This window comes from Rhamphochromis longiceps, linkage group LG4 (genome assembly GCF_057381845.1).
Source record: "Rhamphochromis longiceps isolate RC_006_pf linkage group LG4, R_longiceps_female_GT1.1, whole genome shotgun sequence".
Taxonomy (NCBI): domain Eukaryota; kingdom Metazoa; phylum Chordata; class Actinopteri; order Cichliformes; family Cichlidae; genus Rhamphochromis; species Rhamphochromis longiceps.
In genome coordinates, this window is record NC_140560.1 from 35,085,763 (window position 1) to 35,112,205 (window position 26,443).

At 44.2% G+C, this 26,443-nt stretch overlaps 1 protein-coding gene and 1 long non-coding RNA gene across 3 annotated transcripts; both read left to right on the top strand.

Annotated features, from left to right (window-relative positions):
* Positions 1-3,103: 3,103 nt before the first annotated feature.
* On the top strand, positions 3,104-6,318 carry LOC146672202 (uncharacterized). 2 transcript variants are annotated; one of them, XM_085404732.1, is made up of 3 exons: positions 3,104-5,420; positions 5,499-5,574; positions 5,980-6,318. In XM_085404732.1, exon 1 carries the CDS (start codon positions 3,111-3,113, stop codon positions 5,205-5,207), a length of 2,097 nt encoding a protein of 698 aa, XP_085260858.1. In that variant the 5' UTR covers positions 3,104-3,110; the 3' UTR covers positions 5,208-5,420; positions 5,499-5,574; positions 5,980-6,318. The 2 variants fall into 2 exon arrangements, with proteins under 2 accessions (XP_085260858.1, XP_085260856.1); XM_085404730.1 differs by having other exon boundaries at positions 3,104-5,574.
* A 4,645-nt stretch (positions 6,319-10,963) lies between these two features.
* Positions 10,964-12,307, top strand: LOC146672203 (uncharacterized). Its single transcript, XR_014911539.1, has 3 exons — positions 10,964-11,193; positions 11,271-11,614; positions 12,197-12,307. It is a non-coding gene; the product is annotated as an uncharacterized LOC146672203 (long non-coding RNA).
* Positions 12,308-26,443: the final 14,136 nt, after the last annotated feature.

Genomic DNA, 26,443 nt, shown 5'->3' on the forward strand with positions numbered 1-26,443 from the left:
CTAGAAAACAAAAAGAACAGTCCACCAACATTCCCAGATCTACTCCTTATGTTGAGGACCGAGGAAGGTCGTAGATCTGCAAAGCTAGACAGGATGAAAAAACATCTGGGTGCTACAAAAGCAGCTGTACATGCCCACTCCATTTTTGATGTACCCTCCTATGATGATGAGCCCGTTCCAACACAGACTGCAAAGCAGAGCGAAGCATCTAAGCTTGAGAGGAGAATGGATGAGCTTTCAAAGCAGGTAGAGAAACTGAGTCAAAGGTCCAAGAATTCTCCTTTTGACAGTGAGCTTAGTGCAGCGTTAAAACAGAGGCAAGAAGAAACTGTTAAACTTGAAAGCAAAATAGATGAGTTGTCTAAACAACTCAGAGAGCTCACTCAGAACCAAAAATGTCCTAAAGAGAATAATAGTGGCAAAGACTTCCTTACGGCAAGAAATAGCAGTGCCAGGAGACCAGTTAAGGTTCCCTCTATGCCAAAAGCATGGTTCTGCTTTAGATGTGGTGAAGATAACCACATTGCCGCTCGATGCCCAAATGAACCCAACCAGGCACTAGTCCGCCAGAAGAATGCTGAGTTAAAGGAAAAGCAAGGAAGGTTCCAAGCCCAACAGGTTACTGAGCCTTTTGCTTTAAACTTGTAGCGGCTCCTGCTGTGGGACGTCCAGGAGCTGAGACCAGCATTAGTCCCGCCTCAAGTGACCAAAGAATTGATGTTCAGAGCAAAATAAAGACCCAGACAACGGTTCAAGATTTCAGTTCCCAATCCCGCTTGCCACCCGGTCTGATAGGTCCTCGTTGTTCAGCTTCTGTTTTGGTTGAGGGTGTGCAATGCAACTCTATCATGGATAGTGGTTCACAAGTCACTACAATCTCCGAATCATTTCACAAGGATAAGCTGGCACATCTCCCCATTCAGCCCATTCAAGCATTGCTTGAGATTGAGGGTGCAGGTGGACAGCACGTTCCCTACCTTGGTTATGTTGAGACCCACATCACTTTTCCTCACAACATTACAGGCAAAGAGGAAGAGTTGGTTGTTTTGGCTCTTGTTGTGCCTGAGTGCCATTTTAACAGCAGAATACCAGTTTTGATTGGTACCAATGCACTGTTAAGACTCCATGATAAGTTATCTGAACGTGACGGTCCAGATTTCCTTCACAGACTGTGTTCCAGAGATGTAGCACTGGTTCTCCAGCACTTGGCTAAACAAATGGATGATTGCCACATACACCCAGTGAGGTTGCATGGGAAAGTACCAGTCACCATCCCTGCCAACCACAAGTGCTGTTTAATGGGCGATGTTAGGCTGAGAAAGAACACTCCTAACGTAAGTTTCGTCCTTGAACCGAATGAACACGACAAGTTACCTGGTGGTTTATTTCTTGAAACTGCTTTGATAGACATCCCTTACAAAGCTAAGAGTAAGGTTCCAGTCGTCTTGCAGAACTTGAGTGGGCATAGTATTGTATTGCAACCAGGAAGTACAGTTGCCCAGGTATGTGTAGCCCAGCACATTTCACCCCTGGTGCCTGTTTCAAATGCTTCTTCTCATGACAAGTTTGATGGCGAGAAGCTTAAGTTTAATCTTTCCATCTCTGAAGAATGGAAAGAGCGCATCACCACCAAGCTCAAGTCTATTTCAGAAGTGTTTGCGGTTGATGATCTGTCTTATGGTCACACCACTGTGGTAAAACACCACATTCGGCTGAACGATGACACGCCGTTTAAGGAACGGTCGAGGCCCATCCATCCAAGTGACAGAGAAGCTGTCAAGCAACACCTCAAAGAACTGCTTAATGCAGGGGTTATTAGGGAGTCAGAGAGCCCCTACGCATCTCCAATAGTAGTTGTGCGTAAAAAGGATGGTTCAATCAGGTTGTGCGTTGATTACCGCAAGTTGAACGCACGGACCATTAGGGATGCTTATGCCCTCCCAAACATTGAGGAGACCTTCACGGCCTTTAGTGGTGCCAAGTGGTTCTCGGTCATGGACCTCAAATCAGGCTATTATCAGGTTGAGATGGCCGAGGAAGATAAAGCTAAAACTGCTTTTGTCTGTCCTCTTGGGTTTTATGAGTTTAATCGCCTGCCTCAGGGCGTTACAAATGCCCCAAGTACGTTTCAACGACTGATGGAGAAGTGTGTTGGGGATTTGAACTTGAGTGAGGTACTTGTGTTTTTGGATGATCTGATTGTGTTTTCAGACACCCTGGAGGAACATGAGGTGAGACTCATGAGGGTGCTGAACCGGTTGAGGGACTTTGGGTTGAAGCTGTCCCCAGAAAAATGTCATTTCTTTAGGCCCTCGGTGAAGTACCTTGGCCATGTGGTTGATGCCCAAGGAGTTCACACAGATCCTGATAAGATCTCAGCTTTGAAAACATGGCCTCGTCCTACAAACAAGAGAGAGTTAAAATGTTTCCTAGGCTTTGCCGGTTATTACCGGAGATTCATTGATGGATACTCAAAGATCGCAAAGCCTTTAAATAGTCTCACGGCTGGTTACTACTCACCCAAGAAGAGGGGTAAAGTGTATCTTGGAGAACATTTCAAACAACCATCAAACATTAACTTACCTTTTGGAGAGGAGTGGACACCTGAATGTGAAAATGCGTTTAAGACTTTGATTGAGAGACTGACATCGGCACCTGTCCTTGCTTTTGCCAACCCACAGCTACCATATGTCCTGCACACTGATGCCAGTCGTGAAGGCTTGGGTGCAGCGCTCTACCAAGAGCAGGACGGGAAGCTGAGAGCTGTGGCTTATGCAAGCAGAGGACTTTCCAAAAGTGAGAGAAACTATCCCACTCACAAGCTTGAATTTCTAGCTTTGAAGTGGGCAGTTTGTGAGAAGTTTAACAGCTACCTTTATGGCGCTAACTTCACCATTGTGACGGATAACAATCCTCTCACGTATGTACTGACATCTGCAAAGTTAGATGCTGCTGGTCATCGCTGGTTAGCTGCGCTGTCTACTTATCAGTTCACCGTTAAGTACAGGGCCCGTCATGCCAATCGCGATGCAGACGGGCTGTCCCGACGACCACAAGCTCCTCCTTTTGAAGATGAGGATTTCATCAAAGAAAGGTAGAGAGTTGATGACATGAAAAACCGTCTTCTAGAGGTGAGCAACGAGATGAGTCACGAGGTGGTATCTGCCTTATGTCAACGCCATCTTGTGGTGTCAAAGATCGAGCACTGTTCAAATCTAGAACAACCTTTGGCTGTAGAGTCTCTTGCTGTTGATCCCTCAACAGTTGCGGATGTATTTGGAGAAGACACATTACCATCTATGACAAGCTTTGACTGGTATAAAGCTCAGAGGGATGACCCGGTTGTCTCACGTGTCATTACCTTCGTTGAAAGAGCTCAAAAGCCCAGCTTCAGAGAAACAAACCTTGAAGTTCCTGATGTTAGGCTCCTTCTCAAGGAGTGGAGAAGACTCGAAATGAGAGATGGAGTATTGTACAGGAAATGGACAAATAGAGACAACACTGTATGGCAGTTAGTCCTACCTGAACAGTTCAGAGGGAAAGCGTTGCGTGGAGTGCATGATGAAGTTGGTCATCTTGGTTTTGAACGAGCACTGCATCTTGCCCGTTCCAGATTCTATTGGCCAATGATGACAAAGTCTGTAGAAGAGAAGTGCAGACAGTGTCCACGCTGTGTCAGGAGGAAAGCAGTGCCTCAGAAGGCAGCGCCTCTTGAAAATATTATAGCAACTTACCCGCTTGAACTCGTCTGTATGGACTATTTGTCAGTTGAGCCAGACAACAGAGACACCCGGAACATATTAGTTATCACTGACCATTTTACGAAGTTTGCTGTGGCAGTGCCAACTAAAGATCAGAAGTCCAGGACCATTGCAAAAGCTCTGTGGGAGAACTTCATAGTTCATTATGGGTTTCCCAGTCGTCTACTCAGTGATCAGGGTAGAGACTTTGAATCTCACACAATCAAAGAGCTATGTGCGTTGATAGGAGCAGACAAAATCCGCACTACACCTTATCATCCTCGCGGAAACCCGGTGGAAAGGTTTAACCGGACGCTTCTTGATATGTTGGGTACGTTGGAAGAGGAAGACAAATCTCACTGGAGGGACTTTGTTAAACCCTTAGTTCATGCGTATAACTGCACGAGGAACGACACAACTGGTTTCTCTCCTTATGAACTGATGTTTGGCAGACAACCCCGACTACCCATTGATTTAGTCTTAGGTATCCAACCTGAAAATGCCAACCATAAGTCTCATTCAGAGTATGTGAACAACCTTCGTCAACGTCTGGAGGAGAGCTACACCCTAGCTGCAAAAAACTCCCAGAAGATCGGAGAAAGGAATAAAGTTAGGTTTGACAAGAGGATTAGAGTGGCCAAGCTCTGTGCAGGTGACAGGGTTTTGGTTAGGAACATGAGTATCAGAGGTAAACACAAAATCTCAGACAGGTGGGAACAGAAAGTACATGTTGTGGTTAAACGAATCAATGATGGCCCTGTCTATGTTGTGGAACCCGAGTTGGGAGACGGACCAAAACGCACCTTACACAGGGATCTCCTTCTACCGTGTGGGTTCTTACCTGTGGAAGAAATGGCAGGGAGCAGATCTCATGGGCCCTCTAAAGGGAAGAAACCAAGGAACAAAGCCGAAAGAGAAGTACAATCTTCTGATAACCCTGATGGTCAGGAAGATGAGGTATACAGTGATGAGGACGAAGTGTATCCAGCTTTTGCGGTTCCAGAAATAATAACCAGAGGTCCTTTTATCCAGACTGAAAGGCAGGTTATCACACCTCAGCTGTCCACTGGGGATGTGCATTCTAGGTTGCCCCGTGCAGAGCCACAAGACGAGTCACACGCACGAGAAACACCCAGTCATGTTTCTGAACCTGAGCCTTTGTTACACTCAGAAAGCAATGAGGTGACCACATCTCCCATTCCATCTGATGAAGGTCCAGGTTGGGTTGTTATTGACATTCCTGAACAAACAGAACCTGTTGAAATGAATCAAGAAAGCAGCGACACTGCTGAGCAGAGTTCAGAGCCAGAGACAGTAGAGTTGCGGCGTTCTGGGAGAGAGAGACGCCAACCTCGTAAACTAACTTATGATGAGTTAGGTGAGCCTTTAATTTTGGCTCTCAGTTCCTTTTTGTCAGAGTTTCGCAATTGTATTCTCTCAGAGCACTTTCCTTCACACACCTGTTAAGTCAAGTGTGCATGCAGAGACTCATGCACTTTAGAGGGGGAGAGTGTAACCCAGATCATTGGTTGAGTATGGGATTTCTGATTATTTGTGGTCGCTGAACGCACCACTGTGCCGTGCGCATAGCCACTCTCTAGTCCAGCTACAGAGTTTTTCCTTCCGTTCATCCGATGAGGCGCATGCTGCTCTCGTGCCCTCTACGAGCTGGAAATTCGGGTACAGTAGACATTTGAGTTGCTGTAAATAGTTTTAAAAACCTTTATATGTGAAGCTAATGATTTAATATGTTGTTAGGAAAAAGTCTTGTAGCGGTTACAAACGTGAAGCGGAGCTGAGTCCGACAGCATTCGCCATTACACGAACTCCTCTGGTGAGTTAGCGTGCAGCTCATGTTCGTATGAAATGTTTTGTGCCTTATTATATTGCAGCGAGGTATCAAATCTACCGCTGTCATGTTGTTAAGAAAGAGGCTAAATATTGTATAACGTGTGTTATTGGCTGACTGTTAGCAAGCTAGCCGTTAAGTGAGCCTAGCTAATGTCCTGAAATGGCGGCCGACACGAGGTCAGTTACAGTGTTATTATGTTATGCCTAAGAGAACAGCATTAATAAGCATTGTTAACAGCATTTATGTTCTGTTATATTTTTATTTTGACAAACCTGTATTATTATAATGGTAAGTCTGTTAAATAAGCCGTTAGTGACATGGACACTGAGTCAGTGGTACTGAGACTTATGAACATTTCAGTTAATTCTTCTGCACACTTGTGTGTAGGCTGGTTTGTTTGCCCTTTTGGTGCCCTGGATCCTACTGGATGAACTGCCTTGTGGAAGTCCTCATCTGATGACTCTGCCGAACCGTCCTGGCAAATAGATGGTCGTTGCTGCTTGCTGGATGCTATTATTGGATGCTACACCGTTCCAACAGAGCGGTAGGAACAATTCAAAGGGCCCCAACGATGCGCTTTATTTTTCCCTGAGCTCAGGTGATTTTCTTTTGGCCAAAGGACCTTAAAGGATACATATTTGTTTTTATTTATTTATTTTATTTTTCTTATGACACTGAGTGGAAAGACACTACAAAAAAAAAGGGGGTTATTATTTAAAATTGTGTCTAATAAATGTGTTTATGTTAAGTAAGTGTGGTGTCCATTGTGTGCTGGAAGCCTTATTGTTCCTGTGGTGGAGCAGCTACTACCAATCTCCTTTACGAAACTAGCTTCTGACAGGATATAGATATTTGGGATACATTTGATTTCTTGTAACCTATTTTTAGAGAAACTGTGATTCTGGGTTAAACATCGGGGTGAAATTGATGACACTGACACCTAGTGAACTGCCCAAGGTCAACAGTCCTGATTTCCACGCATTAAAGGTTTGGCGTAAGTACAGATTGCGTTACACTATGTTCAGACCAGGCAAGCCAGTTATCACCTGCACTTCCCATCTCATGCTTTCCTACCAGCAGGCACCATTGTGAGTCACTGTTGTGAGTCACTGCTGTGAGACTCTCAAACCCACAGATGGACACACTCTAACTCAGCAGCCTTGGATTGAAGCTGGCGAGGGAAGTCCCGGTCCTGGATTAAGATCTGAGACGCCAGATTGAGATGGTCTCCAAGCTTGTTACAGTTCCCGGGATGTAATTGTGATATACGATGTCTCTTACTGACTGTCCTTGATGGTACAAGAAGGAAAGATCATTCAGGTCATTCAAATGTTTTGTTGGTAAACACACAGTAGTGGATGTTTATTTAACTACAATCTACTGTGCCAAAAAATAGACTAATATGCACGGATGAAAAATATGAAGCATGGTTTGTATTGCAAGTAAAATTCACATTTTTGTAAAAGGCATTCAAGCCTGTAGGTACACATTGCACATTTCTAAGTTTATATTGGCATATACTGTGTTGAATCATTTTCTAATTACCAAGCTACAGTAAATGTCTCTTGAAGCTGAAATTGCAGAATCCAAGCAGTGAGGAGGGAAACTTGCTAATTGCTGCTTATTTTCAGAGTCCTGAACTGTTTCCACCGACTAATCTAAAGTCTGAGAGGCCTTAGAGCTCCACGGGGAGTTTCTCCAGGTAACTCAGCGGGATGGCCATATCGACTTCTCAGCACACAACAGAATGCTCCCATTTATCTTGATTAAGCTCGAACATCTGTACGGCCTCGGCCATCAAAGTATCATTGAACATTAGCCTTGGTTAGCCTGCTCAGCATCCACACAAAATCTTGGGGTTCTAAAAAGGGGAAAAAGGGGACATAAAATACTAATCTATACGACTGCAGGATTGTCTCCATGCTCCTGATGGGCATGTGGATCAATATGATTGATTGGTCCCACTGCTCAGAGGGGAATTAGCATTTAAAAGGAACTTCAGCTGCACCTACTGGAGGGTTTCTCCATCAAAGGTGGGACATGACTAAGCTGTGACCTGTGATCTCTGTGCTTCGGGAGAAACTGTACCAAACACTATGCAGCTTTACAGCTCGGTTGCCGTGGAAACCTCTGCATTATGGATTACTGATTGTGAAATCTCAGCCATAAATACAGGCAGGGGTAGTGGCCTTTCTGCACTGCCTTTATCCCTTTGACCCCGGATAGATTGCTCTTATTTCCCGAGGTTCACGAAGCCAAGCCCTCTTGATATCTGAAAATTAGATGTCAGGCTCTCTCCTGTGAAGCAAGAGTCATAACTTTCTGTATATTGGTTTACTTGGTTTGAAACCTTTGCTGAATGCTTTCAACTCAGTTTCAGGGCTGACATCATTAGGGTTTTATTGCTTCCAAAGCGAGGATGACTTCCTGTAATAGACAGTGGTCGGCGACTTCAGAGTCTTCTTATAAGCTGGAGTTTCCCTCTTTTCCTCTCACTTTACTTGCGTCAGAGTGTGTTCAATTTCCACATTTTGTGTAAAATACTAAGAATAATAATTTTCATGCTGCCTGCATTTCTCTCGAGACAGCCTTATGAGTTCAGGGACAGCCTTGGTATTCACAAAAAGGGCATTCACACTCAAAAACCTGATGTGATTTTATTTGACATCTTGGAACATTTGATATTCACAGCACAGGTTCACCTGCTGGCTGCCATGCCCTTTAATTACAGAAACACAAACAGCCAGGTAGCATCACTGTTCCTCCTTTTCACATTTATTTTTTATATAATCAAGAATTTCCTTGACTTTAAAATCTCCTTAACAGTGGATGTCTGGCCACCCGAAACAGGGTTATAAACAGCTTATATAAAATGTCAGAGAAAACCCACAAAACTCTACAGGGTCCTTAAAAGAAAAACAACCATAAACCTTCATGTTTATGCTTTCAGACACTGCTGACACCTATTAATAGCTTACTGTCCAGATCCATCCTCACCGTCCTCAGTTTCTGTCTTCATGGCACTGGACATGGATGGTGCTTGTTCTCTGTCTGCTCCATCTACTCTGGCTGCTATTGTCTTCATCAGTTATTATGCTATAAATAGTTTTAACTACCTCCTGTATCATGCTAATTCTTCCATTCAACTTCTTCCACTCATCCAATTCAGGGTTGCAGGGGGCTGAAACACATCCCAGCTGAGACAGGGTGACGGGCATGGTCGACCCTGAAGAGGTCACCAGGCCGTCACGGGGTTAACACAGAGAAACAGACATCTTTTCACATTCACGTGCAGGTTATAAGACAACGTTTGAATTGAACGTTAAAGTACAAAGTGGTTTCAGGTCTTTTAGTTTTCCTCTGGGCACACAGAGGAAATGCAGCCAGAGCGGGATCAAACCCCTTTCTTGCCCGTGTCTGCTCTACTCCCTGGCCAACAGTAGCAAGGACAAGGACTAGCATTTGAAATGGGTTTCCAAATGGAAACTTTATGCGAAAATGCAATTTTCTGATGATACTGTGATAACATTTGGCATGCACGTCTTCACATACTGAGTGAAAATGCAGGGGAAAAGAATGACATCATTCCCTTGAACATTATCTTCTGTGGCAATAAACGTTTGTGCAGGAAAGTTACAACTGCTGAGGAGCTGGCTTTTGTCCTTTTATTAAAGTTTCTTAACGACACACTATCACTGAGGACAAAGCTGTGAAACACCCTTTTTTCTAAGTCTCAACCTAATTCAAACAAAACTGTGACCTCCATGAGAGTCTTGAGTGTGGCTGTTTTAAGCCCTTTCAACAGCAGGAATATGATTAATATATACTTGAACCTTCTTAAACACTTTTTAGGCGGTATATGTCAGCGGGGCCACCATATAGCCTGTATTAAAGGGTTATTCATCTTAAGTACACTACACAATCTTTTATATAATTGCTGGCCTGGAAGTGCATACAACACAGCTTTTATGTTTGGCAGTTGAGTGTAGGTGCCGGTCTTCCAAACAACACTTCTGATGCTCTTTGATGAAAGTTGTATGGATTCTGAATTGGATAAAAGTCTCAATTGAAACGTAGACACTGCTATTTTTAGAAGGAGAGTTTTATCATCCAGTGGCCTCCTGGGTACAAACAAATATGTTGAAATCAATCTGACCAACATCAAACATAGGACTAGAACAAGGATTTTGGTTTATTTTCAGCAATTTTAACAGTTTCTATGATTTGTTTTTATCAAAAACACTGCAAGCCCTTCCTCCGGTGCCTTTTTTCAAAGTCAAAACGAGACGAATGCATGACTCACCATGGACTCATTCTGAGATAACGTGTTAGAAAATATCAAATTATTCATGTCAAGTGTGAAAATCGCCCTTTGAGCGTATTCTTCTGGCCAGTGTGCTTCACCCACTGAGGCTCACAGTAATATGCAAAGCCACAGTGGCCTGTTAATTTCTCACCTGAAGCATCATATTCATGCGGACTCTCAGTATCAGTGCTGAAAGTGACCTGAGATCTTCAGGTCACGTCTTCTCTTTTAAAGAGGCTATTAGGAATGCCTGTTAATTGATAAACTTTGTCATCTGGTAACTATTTCTCTGCAGGTTTTATTAATCTATAAACCCAGTTCTGAAAATGAGATACTGTGCAAAATGTAAATCAAAAGAGAAAGAATGCAATGATTTGCTAATCCTATAAAGCCACATTTCCCTGACAACAGAACTCATAAGTTTATGAAGCTTCTATACCATTCCATGAAAATATTAGCTTTTCAATTCGATGCCAGAAACACACAAAAAAGTTTGAATGCGGCAAGAAAAAGTCATATTAGGAAAAAGGAACAGCTGGAGGAACATTTTGCAACTAATTATATAACTGGCAACAGCTCAGTAACATGATTGGGTACAAAAAGAGCACCTTAGAGAGGCGGAGTTTATCAGAAGATAGCAGAGTTTCACTAAACTGAAAAAACGGGATCTACAAACAATTTCAGAATAATGTTCGCCAATGAAAAATTGTCAGGACTTTGAATATCTCATCATCTACAGTACCAAATATCATCAATGATTCTGAAAATATGACGCATGACATAACTTTTCACCTTATCACATTCGTTTGAAAGCACATTTGCACCAAAGAGCAAACCCCGCCAGCCTCGTTGAGCTTTCCAAAGACACAAAATTCAATTTAATTTCACAAACTTGCATCAGCAGCTAAACAGTCGTCACCTTGTTTTTAGTGCATAAGAATCTTTGCTGGGACAAAGCATCAGCTAGCCAAACAACTTGTTTGTATGCCCAGACAGCGCTCTCTCTCTAATTGTCACAGTTGGACGGCCCTTTCCGGACGACCCTGCTTGTGTTTATGTTTTCTGTATATGTGTTTGCTTCTCCCTCCCTGGCCCTCGGGGTTGTTTACGGAAGTGCGCGCCGTGGGAGAGGCGTGTCCTGGCGACTGTCGTCATTGGGAGTCCCTCTTCGCTGTTGCCGGCCCACCTGCAGCTGATTACCTGACCAGTGGTTGATAATCATTCCTCCAGGCTAGAAAGGGGTATTTAACCTGGACTCACGGCGACAGTCGACGTGGGATTATTACTCCGAACTGGTATAGTCTGTGCGAGCAGTGTGAGTGTGTTATTCGGCTAGCGTGTGGCTAACGCTGGATTTTCCTTCTTCCTCCAGGAGGGGCGAGCGGAGAAGCGAGTTGGGGAGCACACACACTAAGGGAGTTACTACACGGAACGCACTGGGAGCAAGGGACGAGCACGATTGGAAAATTGCACTTTTGAATGGATTGTTGGACTTGTCTGTTTCACTGTAAATAAACGCACTGTGTTTCTGTGAGCAAGAACCGCGCCTGGGTCCCTCTTTTCCGTGACAGAATAATCCCACCACCATGGACCCAGCGGATTCTGCTTCACGCCAGCTGTCTATCCAAGCGGAGGTTTTGGAGCGACACGAGGAAATGCTGAAGCACGTTTCAAAGGAACAAACCGCGCTTCTGCAAGCCATGACAGAGCTTAAAGGTATGTTGATTTCCTCACCTAATACGGCTCCAACGCAGCCCGCCCCTTCGCTGGAAGCCGCGGCAGCCTGTCCGCTTCCTCCTTCACCTCCACCGCGGCAGCGGGAGTACTCACTCCCCGCACCCGAAAAATTTGACGGCGAGTTGGGGAGGAGCCGGGGTTTTTTGACGCAATGCTCTCTTGTGTTTAGACAGCAACCTTGTGCCTTTGCCTCTGATTCTGCTAAAATCGCTTATTTGGTGCAACTTATGACTGGGCGGGCGCTTCAATGGGCTCAGGCAGTTTTAAATACCCAGCCCTCTGTGTCATATGACGTCTTTCTCAGCAAGTTTCGCTGTGTGTTTGATAAAGGCGCTAGCTCGGATGCTGCAGGTCATCGCATGTTTTCTCTGAAGCAAGGTAGGAGGAGTGTTGCTGACTTTTCCGTGGAGTTCTGGATCCTGGCGGAGGAGTCGGGCTGGGAGGAGAAAGCACTGCGTGGAGCCTTCCTCAACAGCCTTAATGAGAATATTAAGCGTGAGTTAGCAACCAAGGAACTGCCTAAAGCTTTGTCTGCTCTAATCAATATGTGTATTAACTTAGACGACCACATGCGGGAGTTCGGCAGAAGAGCCGGGGATGGTCGGCGGCCTGCTGGGGGCACGGGTACATCTAGGGACCTTCCTACTCTGATGTGGAGAAGTGAGGAGGAGCAACACGGGGATGAAGAGCAACCCATGCAGCTCGGCGGAGCCAAGCTTTCCTCCTCTAGACTGGGGCGCAAACAACGGACTGGTGAGTGCTTTCTTTGTGGAAAAAGAGGACATTTTGTTGACTCCTGCCCAGACCGAGTAAAAGAGTCGGCCCGTCAGTAATTGTGGGGATACTGGCGGGCGCCACAACAAAAGTGTTCCCTCACCTCAGCTGCCCTGCTAAATTAATGTCTCACTCCCTCACTCACTCCTGCTGCGCACTCATTGACTCTGGTTCTGAACAAAATTTCCTAGACGAGGAGTTAGCCAACATCTTAGGCCTGCCCCTACTTCCCCTTCCAGAGGTCCTGAAGGTCTCAGCCTTAAATGGCGGCCATCTAGCCTCCGTCACACATCGCACTCAGGAGGTTACACTCATTATTTCAGGAAATCACTCTGAGAAAATCAGTTTGTTGGTATTCAAAGCCCCCCACACCCCACTGGTACTGGGATTTCCTTGGCTCCAACATCACAACCCCCAAATCGACTGGGCCAAAGGGTGTGTAACTGGCTGGAGCACGCGGTGTCATGAACAATGTTTACTTGCCGCTGTCCCGGACAATCCTGGGACCGCCTCTGCGAAAAGCTCCTCACCCCCCGACCTTTCCTTGGTGCCCGCCGACTACCACGACCTCGGCCAGGTATTCAGCAAAAGTAAGGCGTTGTCTTTGCCTCCACATCGGCCTTACGACTGTGGAATCGACCTACTCCCAGGCGCTCCCCTGCCAGCAAGTCTGCTCTACAGTCTGTCTAAACCGGAACGTGAGGCCATGGAATGCTACATAACGGAGTCTCTGGTCGCAGGTATTATTCGCCCATCTACTTCGCCTTTAGCAGCAGGATTCTTCTTTGTAAAGAAGAAAGATAAGAGCCTGCGTCCCTGCATTGACTTTCGAGGGCTGAACAAGATCACTGTTAGGAATAAATATCCACTCCCCCTGCTGGCCTCGGCATTCGAACTATTACAGGGGGCAGTCCTGTTCACCAAACTGGATCTTCGGAGTGCCTATCATCTGGTTCGCATCCGCAAGGGTGACGAGTGGAAGACGGCTTTCAACACCCACCTGGGGCACTTCGAATACTTAGTGATGCCCTTCGGTCTCACTAACGCCCCTGCGGTGTTCCAGGCCCTGATTAATGATGTGCTCAGGGACTTTATTAACCATTTTGTCTTCGTGTATCTGGATGACATTCTGATTTTTTCCAGGTCGCAGACTGAGCACATCAACCATGTACGTCTGGTTCTACGGCGCCTATTGGAGAACCGCCTTTTTGTGAAAGCGGAGAAATGTGAGTTCCATGTGGAAACTGTTTCTTTTCTGGGTTTCATTGTGGAACAGGGGCGTTTGCGAGCTGACCCGGCCAAAGTCAAAGCCGTAGTGGAATGGCCTATTCCCAAGACCCGCAAGGAGGTGCAGAGGTTCCTGGGCTTCGCCAATTTCTACCGCCGCTTTATCAGGGATTTCAGCAAGGTAGCCCTTCCTCTAACCAACCTAACTTCTCCTAAGTTGTCTTTCCAGTGGTCCTCCGCAGCCCAGCAAGCGTTTGATCGGCTCAAGCACCTGTTTTCCTCGGCTCCGGTCCTCGTCCAGGCGGACCTCGGCCGGCCTTTCGTCGTCGAGGTGGACGCGTCCGATTCGGGCGTGGGGGCGGTTCTCTCCCAACGGATCGACGGCAAGTTGCATCCCTGTGCGTTCTTCTCCCGCAGGTTGTCTCAGGCCGAGAGAAATTACGACGTGGGCGACCGGGAGTTGCTCGCCATCAAGTGGGCCCTTGAGGAATGGCGACATTGGCTGGAGGGCACTGAGCAGCCTTTCGTGGTGTGGACGGACCACAAAAATCTGGCGTATCTCCAGGCAGCCAAGCGCCTCAACGCCCGACAAGCCAGGTGGGCCTTATTTTTTACTCGTTTTCACTTCTCCATTACTTACAGGCCCGGTTCTAGGAACACTAAGCCAGACGCGTTGTCGCGCCAGTTCGCACCCGTGACCGATGAGGACGAGAAGGAAAAACCCATCCTGCCCCCCACCTGCATTGTGGGTGCACTAACATGGGAGATTGAAAAGGTGGTCAGGGACGCCCAGCGACAGGAGCCCGACCCTGGCACGGGCCCGAAAGGGAGACTATATGTTCCGGCCACAGCGCGTAGTCAGGTCATTCACTGGGCACATACTGCCAAGTTTTCGTGCCACCCAGGTAAAAATTGCACTGTCTCCTTTCTACGACGTTTGTTTTGGTGGCCCTCTCTTGTTCTCGATGTCCAGAACTATGTTGCGGCATGCCCGGTGTGCGCACGGAACAAAACCACCAACTCGCCTGCTTCTGGCCTCCTGCGACCGTTACCCACTCCAAAACGCCCATGGTCGCACATCGCCCTGGACTTCGTCACCGGCTTGCCTCCCTCTGCAGGTAACACCTCCATTCTAACCATTATTGACCGTTTTTCCAAGGCTGCCCACTTCATTGCTCTGCCCAAGCTCCCTTCTGCCTTGGAGACGGCCCAGTTACTGACGCAGCATGTGTTTCGGCTCCACGGCATACCCCAGGACATCGTTTCCGACCGTGGCCCTCAGTTCACCTCGCGGGTTTGGAAGGAGTTCTGTGCAGAATTGGGAGCTCAGGTCAGTTTGTCCTCCGGGTTCCACCCCCAAACTAATGGTCAGACCGAAAGGGCCAATCAGGAGCTGGAGGCCATGTTGCGTTGCGTCGCATCATCGAACCAAGCGACCTGGAGCGAGCAGTTGGCCTGGGTGGAGTATGCCCACAACGCCAGCACGTCATCAGCGACTGGACTCTCGCCCTTCGAGGCGTCGCTGGGGTATCAACCCCCTCTCCTCTCCATCTCTGAGGGAGAGCTGGCGGTTCCCTCGGTCCAGCACCACCTTAGGCGCTGTCGTCGGGTCTGGCGGGCCACGCGCGCAGCACTCCTGAGAACGGCCGAGCGGAACAAGGCATTGGCGGATCGCCGCCGCACTCCTGCTCTGGATTATCAGGTCGCCCAGCGGGTGTGGCTCTCCAGCAAGCACATCCCTCTTCGGACTGAGTCCAAGAAACTGGCCCCTCGGTCTCTTGGCCCCTTTGCCATCCAGGAGGTCCTGAACCCGGTGACGGTCCGGCTGGCCCTTCCGCCTGCTATGAAGGTACATAACGTCTTCCACGTTTCTCAGGTTAGGCCCGTCCGGACCAGCCCTTTGTGCCCGCCCCCTGGGCCCCCGCCACCCGCCCGGATTATCGACGGCGCCCCGGCGTATTCCATTACTCGCATAATGGATGCCCGGCGCCGCGGTAGGGGCTTTCAGTTTTTGGTGGATTGGGAGGGGTACGGTCCGGAAGAACGTTCTTGGGTGCCGCGGTCTGCCATTCTCGATCATCGCATGGTGAGAGAATTCCGCCGCCGGCATCCGGACAAGTTTGCCAGGTCGCCCGGAGGCTCCCATTAGAGGGGGGGGGTACTGTCACGGTTGGACGGCCCTTTCCGGACGACCCTGCTTGTGTTTATGTTTTCTGTATATGTGTTTGCTTCTCCCTCCCTGGCCCTCGGGGTTGTTTACGGAAGTGCGCGCCGTGGGAGAGGCGTGTCCTGGCAACTGTCGTCATTGGGAGTCCCTCTTCGCTGTTGCCGGCCCACCTGCAGCTGATTACCTGACCAGTGGTTGATAATCATTCCTCCAGGCTAGAAAGGGGTATTTAACCTGGACTCACGGCGACAGTCGACGTGGGATTATTACTCCGAACTGGTATAGTCTGTGCGAGCAGTGTGAGTGTGTTATTCGGCTAGCGTGTGGCTAACGCTGGATTTTCCTTCTTCCTCCAGGAGGGGCGAGCGGAGAAGCGAGTTGGGGAGCACACACACTAAGGGAGTTACTACACGGAACGCACTGGGAGCAAGGGACGAGCACGATTGGAAAATTGCACTTTTGAATGGATTGTTGGACTTGTCTGTTTCACTGTAAATAAACGCACTGTGTTTCTGTGAGCAAGAACCGCGCCTGGGTCCCTCTTTTCCGTGACACACACATACACATATATATACACATATATACATATATATATATATATATATATGACTGTAAATACTAAAGTAGAAAATTACACTAGGATTCCTTTTATGTGTAGACATTGTTACATTAATGACATCGTGGTTTTTATGGAGAGTCCAGAAAATGGCTGGTTTATCCAGTGTTATGATAATGATTGTGAATCCCTTTTGCCTTTGATGTACAACTATACCCATTTAAACCAGAGTACACAGAGCTGTATGGAATAGGAAATAAAGCTATGTAATATCAACATTGTAAGAGTCTGCATTATGGTCGTGGCGATTGCTTTGCCTTGCGACTGAAATCCAGCAACATTCATGAGAGATCAGGTGAGAATGCAGCCTATTCTTATTCCTGACATGTCATTCAAAGATGTTTTCGATAAGATCACCTTTATTAGTCCCACACGTGGGAAATTTGTTTTGTTACAGCAGAAAGTGGACAGTGCAAAGTTACATAGCAAAAATGAGAAAAACACTGGAATAGGATCAGATGATAAGAATAAGAGAGTACACAATAGAATAAAACATGAAAAGCAACTGTCTTCATTCACACACATAACGTGTCCTTTAGTGTCTCTGGCCTAGTGCACTGGAATGTGGAATTAGTGAGTCTAAATCCCCTAACTCGTCATCTGTCAACAAGCTGCTGCTGTGAGGAGGCGTGTTTTAACCCAAACTATGATCTTTTCCAAATCCTGACTAAGTGGCTAAACCAAGCCAGGTGAGTGAACAATGAAATCCAGTTTAATTCAATTCAATTTTATGTAGCACGAATTCACAACAACTGTCGCCTCAAGGTGCTTTACATTGCAAGGTAGAGACCCTGAAATATAAGAGAAAAAATTCGAGCAATCAGACCATCCCCTATGACAAAACACTTTCAGCAAGTGTAGAAAATGCCAACTTATGCATGTAAAGTAGAATCCATCTTGCTTTGCTTTCCTGCTTTGTGCTCGTAGCTAAAGCCACCGTCTAGTTTAGAGGAAATGGTGTTCAGGTTGTCAATAGATTCAGTAGATAGAGGGTTCTGTCATGTCCTGGGTTTCTGATCCTAGATTTTTAATTTTGACTTTCAAGATCTAATTATGACCTCTGCAAAGACTGTTATGTTTTTGGTGACGTCTCATTTTGTTTGTAAACACAATTGCATTAGTAACATTTAGGACATTGAACCCAGTGGGTGTTGAACTCAGGGCTGCCTTTGTCATCAATTCTGTTCATAATTTTTATGGACAGAATTCCCACTAAAACAGTTTTCAGTGAGAGAGTTAGATGGATTGGGGCAGCATCTGCCGTGACGCTGATGCTGTATTAGTCCGAGAGAGCTGAGCACAAAAGTGAAGCAGTCTATTTTTCGGTGGATCTACGTCACTACCCTACATATGCTAACGAGCTCTGAGCAGGGACTAAAGGTGAGATCGCTGATACAAGCGGCAGAAATGGGCTTTCTTTGAAGGTTGGCTGGGTGGCCTAGGTATGGGGAAAAATTAATATATATACAAAACACAATCCATTTCCCTGCAAATGCTCCCAAGCAGCTTAGCTGCCTTGGTTTAGTTTGTTTTCTCTGATTAGTTCTTGTTATTTAAATTGTTATTTGATTCTTAGTTTGCTAGTTCTTTACATTTTCATCTGTGTGTATCTCCTTAGTGTTTTTATTTATCCGTTCTTAGTTCTTCTTTTATCCCTCAGTGTTTCTCTTTCATCGCCTTTGTTAAGTTCCTTCATGTGGCTGAGTTTCCCTGATTTTGTATTACTTCTCACTTCCTGCTTCCTTTTGATCATCACTTTTCTTTTGTGCTTCACATTTACTTTTACTTCCCCCTCCTTGCTCATTGTCTTTGATTACTATCACCTGCGACTCGTTACCCAGCTGTGTTCACTTCCCCTTTAATTGCCCTCTAGTGTATAAATGGTGATGTCTTTCCTTTAGTCTTTGTCTCAGCATCTACTAATCTCCAATTGTGTGTTCACTGTAATCGCTGGCTTTTGTTTTGCCTGTTGCATTGTGAATTTTGTATTTTTGGACTGTTTCAACTGCCAGGTTAAAAGGTGTGTTTGGAGTTAACGATGGCCTGTTTCTGAGTCTGCCTTTGGGTCCTAATTACTTGGTTCATGACAGCTTAATTCAGTCACTTACATTGTAAATATATGTCTATTTAGCCTTGCAGCTTGCTTGCCTTTAAATCCCCTCAGACTGTGCCTTTGTTCCTATTTTGTGCTTTCTCTGCACCTCGATTTCTTAGTCTGACTTAATTTTGATCAGATTTAAGATCTGACTGAAGTTACAAGCTGAAGCTAGAAGATGATAGATGATAGTAAATAACCTCTAGCTGAAAGGGGGGGTTTCCAACAGTTTCCAAGGATGAAACGGTCGAGACTGTCTAATGACTGCCCACTTTACCCCATGATTGGACAGGGTATTCACTTATTGCAAATATCGATTTTTGATTTACAACACTTCATGCAGATCTGCTCTATTCTGGCATGAATAGCCTTAATTATGAGTTTGAGAGTGAGAGAGAAATTGAAAGAAATTGCACTTTTTTTTTCTTTCTTTCTTTTTTTTTTTCTCAAAAATGTGTCCACCTGCTCACTGAATGTGCCGTTGAAGGAATGACAGTATTTTCTTTCTAATATAGAACGTACCAAAATAATGAAAACCACTAAATAACAATCAATAGCCTCTCTGGAACAACAGTCAACCTAAATTTATCCTCTCCAATGACAAAGGGTCTTGCAAAAATCTTACGGGTATAATTACTGGCCCCTTTTAGGACCTTCCAGCATCTCCACCTTGAACTGAAACAGCTGTGAACCCAGAGACCACACGCAGTCAGATCAGCAGGCGCATGGCATGCTTTGTTCTTTCTCCAATTATCAGACTGAGAAAACAAATCTGTCAGAAATGATACGTGGCTGAGCTATTGATCTGTTTATACAGTCCACATCTTTTTCACTTTCCCACAGAATCTATTAGCACTGCTTGCCTTTCTCCATCTCATGCCACAGCAGGGGAGAACAGTGCAAGCCATTTACGTCATGAAGGTCCAAGGACCACTGGAGGCCAGATACCTATTCTCTAGCATGCAGGAATCAAATGTGTTATGGGCTCTATTTTCATTTGAGCTGTATGAATAAACTAGATGGCCATGACCATTAGGCTGCTCCTAAAGAAATGACACACAGAGTGAAGGTTGCATCACACCCTGATGGTGAACTCTAGTAAATAAAATGTTCCCCTATTTAATAGATGTTCACAGTTTCAAGGTGTATAGCAAACCTGTTAGTATGTGTTCCCTTTATTCTCTAGAATTTCTTAGTCGTTAAAGGTAACCTATTATGCTTATTTCCAGCTCCAAATGTGTACTATTAGGCTTTGCTTGATTCACAGCTCAAAACGCTGGGCTTCAGTGCTTTCCGAGCTGTTTTAGCCCCGTTCACTTTAAGCCAACTTTGGTCTGACTGACTCCCCTCATGAACAAAGGATGTGAACAGCAGGTGGGTGGTTGCATCTGTGCTTGCAGCCAAAGCTGTACACTCCCCTGAAGCATGAATCATGCTTCTTTTTTTTTCAATAAATACCATCAAAGTGACTCAAATGAAAAGTAGGGGTATGCTTGAAAAATCTCTGATTGTCCAACGTGCATTCTTGTGCAAGATAATGAACCCCAAGTTACACCCAAAGTGTGTGTGTGTGTGTGTGTGTGTGTGTGTGTGTGTGTGTGTGTGTGTGTGTGTGTGTGTGTGTGTGTGTGTGTGTCTGTCTGTCATATCTTTGTGGGGACCAAATGTTTGAAGTTTACTATACTTATGGGAACCAAAATCCTGGTCCCCATAAGTTTGAAGGCATTTTTGAGACTTAAAATGTGGTTTTGGTGTCAGGGTCACAATTGGGTTATAGTTAGGTATAAGGATGATGTCTCTTAGTTCTCTTTCATTAAAGCTTTAGTGCACGGTCCTAGGGGCCGACTGGATCATCCAAACTATCCCTTAAGTCTCCTGTTCAGCTGTTCTGCTCCTCTCCTCCCTCCCTCCCTCGTAGGTCATCTTTGGGGTTCCACTGTAGTCACTCCCATCTGACTAATTGGTCCACATGATAAGTTATTGTGAAGCTCTTAAAGTTTTGGGCTATCAGAAAGAGTGGTCTATGAAAAAAAAAAAAAATTCAAAATATATTCTATTATAACCCAAAAGGTAGACCGATCCCCCTACACCTCTGTGGAGAGGATTTAGCCTCCACAGAACAGTGTTTTGTGCTCTTGAATCAATTGTGAGATCATCCACTTGTTGTTAGTATTTACAACAATCCACACAATTTCATGTTAGTTGTGATTCACACTGCTTTCACACTTCTATAATACACATGCACCAGTGCAGGGAGATCTGTCTTACCTGTTTGGTACAATTATTTTGATATATTTTATAATATTATTCTAATATTCTTACTACAAAATGAATTATAAAAAAGAATACAAAAATAATAGAGCCTTGTTTAATTTTTTTGTGCAATTTAAGTGCAGTTTGTTGGCTTAGCAATACATCGCTGTTCTTCCTCAACTCTCGGCTGCCACTTTCTCTCATCCTAACACCGCCGATCTTTGACATACGGTGTGAAAAACTCTTCCAAGGTCTCTATTCCGTCTTTCCCTCCTCTTTCCTATCCACACCTCTTCATAAAAAAAGAAAAAACAGGGTTTCTTCCAAAAGTACTGTGTGAATGTGGGTTGTACTGTAGAGTGCTCTGAGAAATCAATAAGAGTGGAAAAGATAAGTAAAGGTATAAATGCAACCTGTTTGTAAAATACTTTATGGGTTCAGTCTATAAGTTAGCGTTTTATTAATGCCTGGCTGCATGTTGGGCTCCCTGAGTGCTACTGCGACAGTCAAACCACAAAGACAAACCTCATAAATGAAAAATTTGAGTAACAAGTCTTTAACTTCTTCAACAATCAAATTAAACCCAAAACAATCTGAGAAACAGTTACGCACTTCTGAATTAATCAAAATGGACAATAAAGTTTTCATAAGCATTTCTTATTTTACTCACTTCTATCAAATGTGAACAGTCTTGTTTATTCCTCCCATCTGGACCTCAAATGATGTGTTCGTGTGAAGAGGAAGGTGGACTGGTGCAGGCACAAACCAACCTGACATTTTATTCTAATATGTTTCAAGCAACAAACTCTGAGGCTGAAAAATGAAGCCAACGCCAAAGTATTAAACATCGCAGTTCTTCTAATGGCCACCTGGAGCTTGCTACAAAAGCGAGTAAATTCCCCCACACTCCCATGTTGAAATACCCAAATTTGGAACAGAAATAATCATGTTTGCAGACAGGTAGAATAAATTGTTTGGTTTTGATGTATCAACAGTTTTTCGGTGGGTGAATTTTCTACCAAAGCATCTAAGCTGGCTTGAAGTAAACATCGATAATTGCGCCCGTGGTGGAGGTAAACCTAACTAATTTGAGTCACTGACCTAGATCCCTTGACTGTTTGTGCTGTTGGTGCCTTTTGAAACCTTTCATTGACTGTCTGACAAAGAAATACAGTTTACTATTCAGATAATCCCAGTTTTGCTGCACAGAATTCGAGGCTCATGTTTGTATGTTACTTTCACAAAGCTACTAAGAAGTGCTATCTGTGCGTTGCATCCATACACGTTGATGGATGCAGCATGCTAATGAAGCTAATTAGTATTAGCACTCCAAGTACAGCAGCAGTCAATACTACAATGTTGAGGCTGCTGCAAATGGATAGCATCATGGCAGCAACATGCAGCTGGTTTAAGTCCCTGGCTGATGCTCGATAACAGATGCTGAAGCAGTATTTTTTTTCTTGATTACCTGCAAATAAGTAATATATGCATATATAAGTAGCAGTGGATAGCAGCATGTACTGACAATTTGTTGGTTTGGGAAAGAGTGGAATCCTTTACAAAGTAAATGCTTACATTTCCTCTTAATTCATTTATCATTACAGAGCACTGATATGTAGCATGGTGTTAGTGGCTGCTGTTTACCTTTCAGAAAAACAATGAATATCACATTTCCTCATGCATTTGCAAATGTGAAAGAGCCTTTATGCTACAGTTGCTTGTATGCCTCAACCTCTGGGATTACTCTACAAAAATCTGTAAATATGCAAAGCAGATTAATTAGTTTTCCAAGGTGACCTGTGCAAAGAAAAGGGCTCCATGTGTCAATAAATCAGTGATGTAGTACCTAAAATGTAATTTGTCTGCAGAGGAATGAATATCTGCACAGTTTTATTGATATTTGCTCTGGAGTTAACGAGGCTCTGTGCGTGGCTTCATTGGCCAAAAAGTATTTCTGTTTAATCCACAGCCTTAAAAAACCGCAAGGGTTGGAGTTGTTAGAGCATCTTAGTTCTGGTGGCTTTAACCGGGGGGCGTGCGCGCTGCACCTCAAAGTCCACAGTTCATTTGAATCCCATCCTAAAGCTCCTGCCAAACCAACAAACTCAGCATGCTGACTCAAGACGAAGCTTATTAGCTCTAATCCCTGGCAATGCTCTCTGTTTGTATTATCAAACAGGATTAGACTGATACCTGTATGTTGGTTTACCAGTATACTGGCTCAACTTTTAACTTTTCAACACTACTAAGTCACATAATCTGCCTGTGATATGAGAAGTCTCTCTTTGACCGCACGTCTTGGAAACCTGGAATTATATTTTGAAATTGCACGTAATTTTATTTTACATTTCAGTGTTATTTTAAAAAAAAACACAACAACAGTGGATCTAAAGGAAAAGCTGACATAAAGAGTCTCAACACCTCCAAGCAGGGAGACCAGGCATCACGCTTTATGTGGGACTGCACAGCGTTTGCATCCCTTGTTGATTGGACCACATACTGAGACAACGTTCCAGTTTAATTGGCTCTAGTTTTGAAACTGAACACTGCAAATCTAAGTCTGTCTTTTATCCAATGGCTAAGAAGAAAGCAGAGAAGGCTCTCGTCACGGGTCAAGTGTAGGTTAACCCATCTCGTCTTTTACTGCCTACACTGTACCCAATGGAAATCTTTACAAGGTCACCAGCTATGCAGACTACAGCGAAATATGATGAAAAATATCTCAAAGAAAACAAAATCCACAAGAACCAGGAAACTGCTCCGAACTGAGCAAAGCAGTTATTTTTCACACAGTGAGGGAATATGAAGTGACGTGACAGGACACGTGGGTCCCACGAAATACATGTGGCTGGAGAATAGATGGTCCAGTCTTGGGACGCGTCTTTGCTGAGCCCCACAGATTAGTGACAGTTGAAACATAACAGTTCAGTTCAGGTTTAACTTGGACAATGTTGTTGTTGTTGTTGTTGTTGTTGTTGTTGTTGTTGGTTGTTTGTTTGTTTTTCAGAAGGGTTTTTCATGCATTCATTAGAAAATGCTGCCAAAAGCCTGGAAAAAAAGCGTTTGATCATATTTTAGGGATAAAACAGTTGTTAAATAAGCTTCTAATTACAAGAAAAAAGCCCAAATTCAAACCTTAAGTTCATTGGATGTACATGTTTATTACAGAATTGGGGAATTCACCCTTTAGGGGATTCATACAACTTGTGATTTTAACTACAGGTTTGGCATTGTCCCATTCTTACCTCAGATCGTGTTTTATCGTTCACCTTAAACTCCATCGCTCTACGTTCTGCTCGGTCTTTTGGTGGCTGTTTCTCTTCATCTTATGTGTTCTTGGCGTATCCTTGACCTGCATCGGCGCCTCAGCACAGTCAACTGCAGCTCATGTCACCTTCGTAAGACCGGGCCACAGATTCTGAGCCAGTTAACCTTAGTAATGTTAGACCAATCGAGAGGATCATGAAGATTTGTGGTCTTAACATCAACTTCAGTGGGATTGCCATAGCATTAGTAGTAGTATTATTGTGAGTACTACATTTGCAAAAATCAGTTAAATTATGTGCAATAATACAGTGAAATTCAAGCCCAGCAAGTAATCAACTGTTAGAGATTAATCCTGATGTCTCAGAGGAAATATTTTTACTCTATCCAGCTGTAGTGTTTTGACATAAAGTACATTTAAGCTACGTCCACATGTACCCGGGTATTTTTGAAAATTTTTATTTTTTTCTGTGCGTTTGCACCTTTTCTCTACATGTAAACGGCGTTGTCGGTCACTGAAAACGGAGATTTTTAAAAACGCCTGCCAGGGTGGATATTTTCGAAAACTCAGTTTTTGCGTTTACGTGTGGACGAACTAAAAGGAGAAAACGCCGCGTCAAAGGTGTGCGCCTTTTTTGACGTCACACTGTGCGCCACGTTATTGTTTCGGTGAAATGACAAAATACTGTTACTGTTACTTGTACTCTCTGCAGTGTTTAAATGCTTACATATACACACAGTTACTGTCCCTCCACACATACGACTCGGTTCTGCTTCTATGCCCCATCTTTGTTTACTATTTTCCACGAGGCTTCTAGACTTCTGATTGGCCAACATTTCTACATGGTTAGGAATATATCGCCACCTGTTGCTTTGGCATGTTCCTAGCAGCGTTTTCCTTCATTTTTGCGTTTACGTGTAGACGGGATTATTTTTGGAAAATCTCAGTTTTCAAAAATACCCGTGTACGTGTGGACGTAGCCTTAAAATCACTCATGTGCATTGTTGTTGGGCTTCTTACAGGACTTGAGGTTTGGTTGCCTTGCAGGCCACCAGTGTTGGTCAAGTTACTTGAAAAAAGTAGTTAGTTACTAATTACTGATTACTTCTCCAAGAAAGCAATCCTGTTACTTTACTGATTACTTATTTTCAAAAGTAGTTAGTTACTTTATTATTTAGTTGCTTTTCAAAAACATGATACACAATCTGAATACGTAATAAAACAATAGACTTCTAGTTTTTCTGTATAATCCATCATATAAAATGTAATCAAATGCAAAAGTCTCTTTTTTTAAAACTTGTTTTATTGGTTTTAATCTTTTAACTTTATGCGCATTGCATCAGCAAAAATTAAATTAAATGCAACAGTCTGTAACCGGAATAAATGTGTTTAACATTTAAACCTATTTCTGACATATTCCAGTATATAAAATAAAATAATGTTATGTGTTTACACTCACTCTTTCAAATAGATGCAAGTGAAACACAGCAGAAAATAAATAAAATCAAAGATTCAGCAGCTCTGAGTCCTGTCGCGCTTAAATCTATTGTCACCTGTTCAGCAGGAGTGGGGCAGGTGGAGGTTTGCCCACAGCGGTCATGTCAGTGGGAGGATCCGGGGGTTTCCCTGTGAATGTCACATTCCCGTGGCAGCGCGCTCGGTGCTCAGATTTGAAGTTTATTTTTTTTGCTGTAGAAAGACGTTTCTTCCAACGCAGAGTGAACAGCTGACACTAAGTTTGATTCTGTAAAAAGTGACAAAAACATTAAAGTAATTTAAGTATGTCTGAGCTTTAAACGCTACATGGTCGTACTCTCTCCATCACTCCATATTATTCATTGTTGATCTGCACACGTCTGTCGCTGCCACGGACGCCGCGTGCTTGTACATCATCGCCATGAGACGCTCTCACAAACAAAATCACAGTCCAATAACGCAGTAACGCAGCGTGCTTACAGGAAAGTAACAGTAATCTAATTACTTTTTTTGCAATAGTAATCCCTTACTGTAATTGTTACTTTTTTGTAGTAACAAGTAACACATTCGTTTTAATGCGTTACTGTCCATCACTGGTGGCCACAAGAAGACCTTTATTGTGCCTTAAGATTTTTGATTCTGTGGAACTTTATGGGATGGGTGTATCTTTTGGGATATTCCCTAATTTGGAGTTTTGATGAAGTCGGTGGAGAGTGTCGCCTACTGTATTTGTCCAGTCTGAGTATGAAGGCCATATCCCGAAAGAATCCACTCCCATCAGGACCGAAATATTTCACCAACAGATAAAGGTCATCTTTGTACTGATTTCCAATTACCCTTCCTTTAACTGACCCAAACCAAGCATTTCTTTAAATGTATCTGCCAATCGTATATTCCTAAAGGTCTAATGTGTATTGGAATTTGTCCAGATCACT